This window comes from Mastomys coucha, unplaced genomic scaffold (assembly GCF_008632895.1).
Source record: "Mastomys coucha isolate ucsf_1 unplaced genomic scaffold, UCSF_Mcou_1 pScaffold22, whole genome shotgun sequence".
Lineage (NCBI taxonomy): Eukaryota > Metazoa > Chordata > Mammalia > Rodentia > Muridae > Mastomys > Mastomys coucha.
Window position 1 is genome coordinate 92784981 of NW_022196905.1, and position 9813 is coordinate 92794793.

Sequence of the window (9813 nt, forward strand, 5' to 3'; positions counted from 1 at the left end):
AATCGCCCTTGTGATTTCATCTTTGACTCACAGATAATAAACAGCATTTAATACCTAACCATTTGGCTGGGCGGTGGTGGTGCACGCCTATAATCCCAGCACTTGGAAGGCAGAGGCAGGCAGATTTCTGAGTTTGAGGCCAGCCTGGTCTACAGAGTGAGTTCCAGGACAGCCAGGTCTACACAGAGAAACCCTGTCTCAAAAAACAAAAAACAAAAAAACAACAACAACAACAACAACAAAAAACCTAACCATTTGGAGATTTTCTAAGTATTTTATATCAATTTCTAGTTTAACACTTTTTTTTTTTTTTTTTTTTTTTTTTTTTTTTTTTTTTTTTTGTAATTTCGAGACAGGGTTTCTCTGTGTAGACCTGGCTGTCCTGGAACTCACTCTGTAGACCAGGCTGGCCTCGAACTCAGAAATCCTCCTGCCTCTGCCTCCCAAGTGCTGAGATTAAAGGCGTGCGCCACCACCGCCCGGCTAGTTTAACACTTATATTGCCAAAAGACAGCTCTAGTGTTTCCATAATCTGAAATAAGACAACTGTGAGTTGGTTATGATATGTTCTGGTGAATATTTCACTAGTGCACTAGTACACACTCATTCTGAAGTTACAGAAGGTAGTTATCCACAAATGTTAAGTCAGGTTGGTTTTGAGTATTATTTGCAGAGCCCACATCCTCAATTATGCTTAGCCAGGCATGGTAGCAGTTACTCGTGTAACCCCAGAACGCTAGAGTCAGTGAGTGCCAGGAGAGCCTGGGCTCTACAGTGAGGACAAAAGCAAAGCAACTTGCTGAATAAGAAAAAACAAAAAGCCAAATGCTCTAGTGTTTTAACAACCACTGAGAGGGTGTTCAAGTTCCTAAACGTGACAGTGGCTTTCACTACTATGTCTCTTCTGTGCAGCGTCTCTGATACTTTAAAGGGAGCTCTGCTATTAGAAAACATAGGACCTGGAAGAGCACAGTATGGTGGTGCATACTAGAAATCCCAATACTTGGGAGGCCCGAGGGTTTTTATTTTGAGGCAATCCCAGAGCCAGCCTGAGTTTGCTTCATAAAGGGGTAAACAGAGGGGGAAGAAGGAAAAGAAGAGAAGAGAAGAAAGGGGGAGAGGCAAAGGGGACAGAGAGAGAGAATGCCCACATGCAGTTCTTAGTTACAGGAGTCTGCTGGGGCCTTTCTGAGGGAGTTGTTCCAACTTGTAGTAACAAACAGTCTATTTTGGTTGGGCCAGTCTGTAAGCAATATGGGACTGTGCAAAGTTGCAGAGCCAGGACACCTCAGAAAGCATTCAGCAGTCCACAGAGCACCTCATATCCTTATAGATTTCCATTCTGGTCACATGCAGGACATATTTACCTCCACTAAAATAAATTCTCTAAAGAAGCTTGTGATCATAGCAAGCACAGGGTTTGGCCTTTACTTCCATGATTCATGCCCTAATTTTATCCCTTAGGAATGGAGGTTGTGTGCTAGTGTGTGTTCATCAATGCTGAGGCTTACTCTAAGGAAAGACGGCCTTCACAGGCCAAGGAAGCTAAGGCCAGCTTGCCTCACCTGCACAGGACTTACCACCAGTCAGTGTACAGAGTGGAAGAACCCAGAACATAACATGGAATCCTCATGCTTTTGGTCACTTCAGCTCCTAGCACAAATATTCCAACATCTAAAGACAAAAGTATACTGCTGGAAATCAATCAAGTTTCCCTCCCTCATAGCTGAAAATGGTTGGATGGATCAAGTCCAAGCAGACTCACTCAACTTGAAGTCTACAGATCTCTAACTCTATCTCAGGGACACTATAGCCCTCTTTTAAATACAGCCCTCATCACCATGAGGCACTCCACCCCCACCTCACAGCGCAGTTCTTGTCTGTTTGTTTATAGCTTGATTACATGGCCACCTCAGTTCTCTAGAGTGAGAGAGCAGAAGCTCACCTCCTCACTGTCACACCCTCTCATCCTCAGGCCCACCTCAGTTCTCTAGAGTGAGAGAGCAGAAGCTCACCTCCTCACCGTCACACCCTCTCATCCTAGGGCCCACCAGCATGCTGGCAAACAGCAGCCTCTCATAGACATTTGAGAGAGGAATACATTAACCCTGGAGAAGGGATACAACTGAATCACTCTACCATTATTTATAGTGGGCTTTGCAAATAACTACCAATGTAAGGTGGGTATGTACAGTGCTCTGGGACTTCACAACAATTTGAGTAAGAAATCCAAACCACCATAAGACATGCTAACAGCTGAAAAGCTGTTTTCAAGTAAGCTTTTCAACAATATCCTCTAAAAATACTTTCTATCTAAAAATCTACAGACTAAATTTTTAACCTAGGTTACAGTTTTATCAGTAGTTTAACTAAAGGTACTTTCTCACTTTGAGAATATTTGGGAAATTGAGCCCTCAAGAGCTTAAAAGTAACCAACAGACAAGGAGGTAATATATCATCTCAACGTTAGCTTGGACAACAGTTAAGGGCTGCTACAGTAAAAACTCCACAGCAGAGATAAACAGATTTGATTTAGCACAGGGACAATGAAAAAGAAGCAAATTTTATCTAAAATTTTAAAATTATATAGCTGGAAATAAAAGGCTACATCTTGATATTTTAAAGAATTTACTACAAAGTTTTACCACAGAAGAAACATAGCAGCAGGTTCAAGCAGGAGCATCATGAACTCACTGTCAGCATGGATTATGCAGAAAGACCTATCTCACACAAAAAGCTACTTATTAGGATTCCACAAGGTAGAAAGACCCACTCTCCAGTCATGGCTCTAGCTGCTACTTATCATGTGCTCTCTTCAGGCCACCTCCGAGAAGCAGGCACCCGCACAGCCCCTCTGTTTGCATGCACTTTAATACTCCATCAAGGCTCGCCTCTCCTCCCAGACTGCTGCTACAATGTGACAGCCAGCCTGCTCCTGCCACCCTGCCTTCCCAACAAGATGGACAGCTCCCTTGGAACAGCCTTGTGTTGGCAACCACAGGGGCTAAGGCATTCATGCAATGGCCATGGTTTACCCAAAAGACAGCATGAAACAAGGATGCTTAATGTAAGTAATTTGAGAAGTGATCCCCCAAATGATGGAGGGTATGACAAGCAGCCTCAGGTTCCCACCATCCAAACTCTTCTGCAATCATAGACTGGAACCTGGACCTGCAAGCTACAACTAATGGTTTCCAGGTATCAGATCACAGCTATGAGAAACAAAACAGATGCTAATCCAAGCCTCTTGGATTCCCATATTACTATCTTACTGATACCATGTAAGGTCATCATTGTGTATCCTAAATAAATAAAAGGAAAAATAGCATTGGTCAATATTTTCCATATAATTTTTCTTCTGATGTTTCCTCCTCCTCTTCATCCTTCTTCCCTTTCCTCCTCCTCCTCCTTCTTCTTGTTCATCATCATCATCATCATCATCATCACCATCATCATCATCATCATCATCATCAGACAAGATCTCATTATGTAGCCCCTGGCTGGCTACATATACATTACTATGTAGACCAAACTGGTCTCAACTCACAAAAAAATCCATCTGCTGAGATTGAAGGTGGGTAGCACCACGCTCAGCTAACTACCATCTCCTTTAAGTTATGGGCACTTCTTTACATTCACTATATATCTTTCCTCATTTCCCTCTTTATTTACATGTTTTTCTTCTCTAACCAACCCCTTAATGTTCTGTATTTCTCAACGAGGCATGTCAAATGTGGTAGTTTTTTTTTTCATTTTTTAAAAAATTCTTCTTCATGGACTAAGGCTAGTCACTACGCTGAATTCCCAAAGAATATTTTGTATGTTTTGAAACAATTTAGTATTCAACATTAGATATAGGATCCTCAGTTATGGACAGTATTAAATATTAATGATATTTTTAGGATATGAAAGGATAAGACTATTACAAAAGTTGAACAAATTTTTATGTATTATTTGATTCTCAAATACTCAACATTATTAATGTTTGACGTATAAAATGCATTTAAATAATAAAAAAATTTAAGAGGAACAAAAAATTCTTCTCGAATACATTCCATTCCATCCCAACAGTTCTCCTTCACCCCACTCCTCCCAGCCTATCTCCTCTCCTTGGAGAAAAGCAGGCCTTGGGTCCTCCTCATGGTGGGAGAACCAACTGGAAACATCAGTTGTCCTCTGACCTCCACATAAGGGCCAGGACATGTGAGCTCACACACAAAACAGTAAATTAATTAAAATTAGATCTTTGTGATCTTTGTCATATCTTCATAGAAATTCTAAATACTAATCTATCATATAACATGCAGATCAGATCATAGATTAATTACTCCATCCTTTTGCAATCAACAGTATCCAATCTCCACAGCCTAGAGTATTCTATGTTATTTTACTTACATCCTCTCATCTACAGTACATCTTACATAAACATTACATATGTCCCTAGGTATATTTCTGAGGCTATCATTCTACTCAAAAGCCGTTTGCAACTCAAAGCCTAGTGCAGTAAGGCCCCTTTCAGCCTATCACTTCAAATTTACCTGCAGTGATTCTTAAACTGAAAGCCCTCTGGGGCAATAATGTTTACCTTACTAATGTCCCTTTCGTAGTATAGGACTCTCAGACAACCTCCAATACAGGCTGACTATTCCTTATCCAAAATGCCTGGAATCAGAAGTGTTCCAGATTCTCAAGTTTCACATTGGGAAACAAACTAACTACAATTATACAGACTGAGTAGGTTGTACTCATGTATTTAGGAATATGCACACATGTGGACAAGCCCGAGCGCATACACACGACTATGTAACATGAATGAATAAGAAAGGAGGCCATGAACTTCAAAAAGAACAAGGAATATATATGGGAGGTCTTGGAGGGAGGAAGGAGAATGGGGAACGATGTGATTATAATTTAATAAATAGTAACAGTAATCACAGCTGGGTATAGCTGTATACACCTTTAATCCCAGCACTCAGAGGCAAGTAGATCTCTGAGTTCAAGTCCAGCATGGTCTATCTACACAGTGACATCCAGGATAGCCAAAGCTAGTAGAAAGATCCTGTTTCCCTGCTGCCACTACCCCCCAAAAAAGAGAAAAGATACTTTAAAAGGTAATCACAAAGCAAGCATGAAGGCTCAGGCCTGTAGTCCCAGCACTTGGGACATTCTGAGTTTGAGGTTAGTCTGTGCTACTATGAATTTTCAGTCAGCCTAGGCTACAGAAAAAGACTATCTAAAAAGGAAGGGAGAAATAGATAATCACTAAGAATCAACCAAAAAGGCAACAACGTTGATAGTTAGAACTAACCTGATCGTGAGCTTGGCAGTTAAGGGCAGCAGCTGGTCTTCCAAAGAACCTAGTACCCATATGGCAGCAGCTCCAGAGTAGCCAGTGCTTGTGGGCATTGCAAATAGTTTGCCGGGCAGTGGTGGCGCATTCCTTTAATCCCAGCATTTCGGAGGCAGAGGCAGGCCGATCTCTGAGTTCAAGGCCAGCCTGCTCTACAGCCAGGGCTACACAGAGAAACCCTGTCTTGGAAAACAAAAAACAAAAAAACACCCAATTCCTACTGAATAAATGCAAGATCAAATTATATATGTGTGTGCGTGCATGTGTATATATAAATTTTAGTGCTTAATTCCTTTTTAAAAGGAGTTATTTTTGATGTGTGTATGTGTGTATATGCCACCTACATGCTGGTTCTTGAGGCCAGAAGAGGGCATCAAATTTCCTACAGCTGAAGTTAAAAGCAGTTGTGAAGCCAAAACTCTAGAAGGTATGAGACACTCTTTTTTCTTTCTTTTTTTTTAAAGATGTATTTATTATTATAAGTACACTGTTGATGTCTTCAGACACACCAGAAGAGGGTGTCAAATCCCATTACAGATGGTTGTGAGCCACCATGTGGTTGCTGGGATTTGAACTTGGGACCTTTGGAAGAGCAGTCAGTGCTCTTAACCGCTGAGCCATCTCTCCAGCCCCTACAAGAGACACTCTTAAAGGATGATCTATCTCTTCAGCCACAATTTTAATATTTTCTCGATTATTTATTTATTGGAAGCACACTTGCCAGAAATAAGTTAGCAAGCACCTTGTGACAGTTGCATCCCAGGGCACTGAACTCAGGTTTAGAACTGTTGGTATGACAGTGCCTTTCCCTGCTGAGCCATCTGACTGGCCCCTCAAATTATATGTTTAATGAGCAACAATAATTAAATCTTCTAAATACCTCTCAGGTATTTACTGTAAAACATTCTTTGGCTTCTCATGCTTGTTTTAAGTGAAAGCCAAAGTTTGAACTACATATACACATTCAAAATACTTGTCCTGTGTGTCACAGTACACATGTAATATATGCAACACTATCTTATCACTTTGTAAACAACCTAAGAAAATTTATTGCTAGTTGCAAATATTACTAGTAGGCATTTCTTAACTATTAATGTCTGTTTACTCTCATAATTCAAGGTCACCCAACCTTCTACCACTTAAGGTGAAGAAAAAAGGAGAGCCCCAAACCAGTGTATAAAATTTTATATACCATGGAACCCTTCCAATAGCATTCCTGCTGGATGTAGGGAGACTGCCTAAGAACCCTGTAACAACACTGTGGAACACCAGATGACATAAGCAAGCTGGGGCCATTAGAAGGTCAATCAAGCCTTACTTACAATCAAGGTAACCCTGCTCTAGTTACTTGAATAAGGAAGCAACATTCATAATACAACAGGTTCCAATTGTCTTTATCAGATATATATGCTCAAAGCTTTCATCCAATCATCACATCTCTGACAGTGAAGGCAAATTCATAAGCAGAACCGTGCTCCCAAACAGAATTTCACTTGTAGTATACAGCCTATTATAAAATCTCCCATAACTTCATTCTCTGGATTCATGAAATTAGGTGGGGACATAGAAGAAATCCCATTTAAAAATGAACAGAAAATATGACTTACAGTATCAACTGTTATTTGCCAACTGGCAGGATCAAAGGTGCCACCCCAAAGATGGTAAAGCCATATAAAAAATTTTTTGATTACTACAAAACTGGTCCATATGTTCAAAAATAGACGAGGACCCACACCCCAACAAGTTCCAGACTATGTCCTATCACCAACATTAAATGTAGGAGAAAATGCCAATGCTGTGCCTCCCCAAAGAAACACAACTCCCTAAACTGCAGGACACCACCAGCCAACCCCCACTGAGTGGGTATTTTAAGTATTCTGTCAGGAAATCATGCTAAGTCCTAGCGGTTCCTCTAGGCCTCAGCAGCAGCCTTAGGTATAAGCAAACTCAGTCCTCAGGATAGTCAAAAATAAATAAATAAATAACGATGTCATTACAAGGCTACCGATTCTTTGCACTCCTCCGGACAAGTCATTCTTGATCCCCAACGCATTTCCTCCCCCAACTCCCAAATAAAGAGCTCTGCAAACAGAGAACCCTCGGGGACCCCCCTTCTCTACCTCCAGAGGCTGCCGCTTTCGCCACCCTCCGGCTCCGAGGAGCGGGCTCCAGAGGTCCCGGGCAATTTCGAGCCCGGGCACTGCTTGTTTTGCCTGTGCACGGTAGCTCTGTCCAGCTGTTTCCTTTCCCAGTTTGCACGAAATGGAGCGCTATAGGATACCCGAGGACCCAGGAGGGAGCCGGGGTGGTGATGTCGCCGCGGCCGCCGCCTCTGGTATGTCAGGGGCCGGGATTGTATTTCGAAAGATCCGCCATTTTCACCTCGTCATCACCATCACAGCTCAGCAGCTTCCCCCGACAGCCGAGCCCCGTCCGCGGTCGCCGCCGCCAGTCACCTCCCCCTTCCTCCTGCTCCCGCCCCGGCCCGCCCTCCGGAGCAGCGCACACCCACATATCCGGGGAAACCTCCGGCCCGCCCCGCCAACCTTCAAACGCACACCGGGGGGTTCTGGCGCTCACCAGCGGGTAGTGCCAGACCTATCATCCCAGGAAAGACACACGGCTCCTGGGAGACCCGCAGGAACGCCACGGGAAGTCGGGATACCTGCGGGATTCCAAGGCCGGGATGTTGGTTAGGAAGGTAAGCCTTGTGGAATCTGACACAAGAATAGTAAAGCCCCAAACTTTCAGTTCCAGAAACATACTTGAGAGAGATGGTAGACCATGTTTCACGTACATTTCAGAGTCACCGGGGAGCTTTAACGTCACTCACCAACGTTGGCATTCTACTCCACCCACAGAACTACGTTGGCAGTATGGCTATTTCTATATGCATGCCTGACTTCTCGGACACCCCTTAAATTACGGGCGCTGATCATGCAGACGGTAGTCTCCTCTCCCCTTAATTTTTAAGAATAAAGTTCTGAACTGTTTTCCTCTCCACTTAACTTTGATCATTTATGCCCATGAACAACATTACGTCAATTTGTCGTTGGTTTAACATACACAGGTGCTACTAAATTTAAATGGTATTGATTCAACTACACAATCATTCATAACCATCAACTTCTAACATATAGAAAATACAGCTCCTCACTAGAATCCTTTGCCAACTGGTTTTAGGATCTAAGTTTCCAAATTAAAAACCATCTGCTACTGATATACTTATTCAATGCAGAGAGAAAAAAAAGCAGCTAGCTTTAGAACAAGATTCCGGAACAACCTATCCACCCCTTCCATTTCCTCTCATGGTGTAGTCTAATAAGTACCCAAGAGGGGATATAAGTAATTAATCATGTAAGGAATTAAGAACATATAAGCTGCAAGGCTTCTTAATAAGACCAGTATCCCCCCCAAAAAAAATTAGGTGTTTGACTTCAGAAGGCCTTAATAATTGCCAGTTCAAAAGCTTTATTCCTTATCATTCCGTCTCACTATAAGCTCTAAAAGACCTAATTGAAACCAGCGAACTGGATCTCAGGGTTGTGGACAAGACTAGTCTACTGTCTTAAGTTTACCTAAGAATAAGGAAGAAGCAGAAGCCATTTCATTTCCCTACCTTGTTTGAATGACAACTCCATATAAAAGTCAGCAGGCTCGGGCTTAATCAAAGGCTGTCTCCCACCCACTCCCGGCGCGTTTCTACAGAGAGCCCGCTAGAGGCTGAGCGTGTAAGGGGCTGCCAGTTTCTTCATCTCTCAACTTTATTCCCCACCAACAGCGGAGTCCACCGGCACTCGGATGGTTGTTTACCGTTGCTTGGCCAGGCTGAGTCCCAGCCCGCTCCCTTCCCCCGTGCACCGCGGGGACACTATGACATTTGGCTGGTGGGCTTCGCGAGGGAAACGGACACACACACCCAGAGGAGTCCATACAAAGGGGCGTAGGAAGAACGCGGCGCCGGGCAGCAGCGAAAGGAGGCGCTGGCACGAAATGACACAGCAGCAAAACAGGTTCCCAGAAGCTCGGAGCCGGCGGCCGCTTCCCGGGCCCTGCCGAGAGCCTGTCAACAGCCGCCGGGCCCTTCCTCCCGAGCGCGGGGCTGGCGGCGCCGGCCCCGCCGACTGACAGCCGCGCTCTCCGGCGCCAGCAGCTCGCGGCCGCGCCCCGACAACCCTCCGCCCGCCGCGGCCCACCGGCCCCGCTGCCCGGGAGCCGGCCGGCGCTCTCCGCCCGCGCGGCCGCCCGGAGCGCGGGCCCAGCGCCGGTCCCCGCCGCTCAGCCCGGGTCTCCGGAGCTGACACTCACTCGAGCCGGCGGCGCCGCCGCCTCCTTCTCGTGCCGCGTTCCCCGGGCTCCCAGCAGCCGCGGCGGCGGCGGCGCCTCCGAAACACAGACCCGGGTTTGTTCAAAATCACGCGCCCAGCGCCATTCCACCGCCGCATCCCATAATACGCCGGGCC

The 9813-nt window shown here is 44.6% G+C and overlaps 1 protein-coding gene across 8 annotated transcripts in view; it reads right to left on the minus strand.

Moving 5' to 3' along the window:
* The window catches only part of Lin54 (lin-54 DREAM MuvB core complex component), a 60606-nt gene extending 50802 nt beyond the window's left edge, over positions 1 to 9804 (minus strand). For 3 of the 8 annotated variants that reach the window (XM_031336963.1, XM_031336965.1, XM_031336959.1), the window contains exon 1: positions 9659 to 9804. Coding sequence is in view for 2 of the 8 variants with exons in the window: in XM_031336962.1 (XP_031192822.1) it covers positions 8970 to 8991 (22 nt within the window). In the remaining 6 variants the exon portion in view is untranslated. Of the gene's footprint in view, positions 1 to 7470; positions 7807 to 8969; positions 9242 to 9658 lie in introns of those variants that run through there. The other 5 variants (XM_031336962.1, XM_031336958.1, XM_031336961.1 and 2 more) reach the window with 5 other exon arrangements.
* Positions 9805 to 9813: the final 9 nt, after the last annotated feature.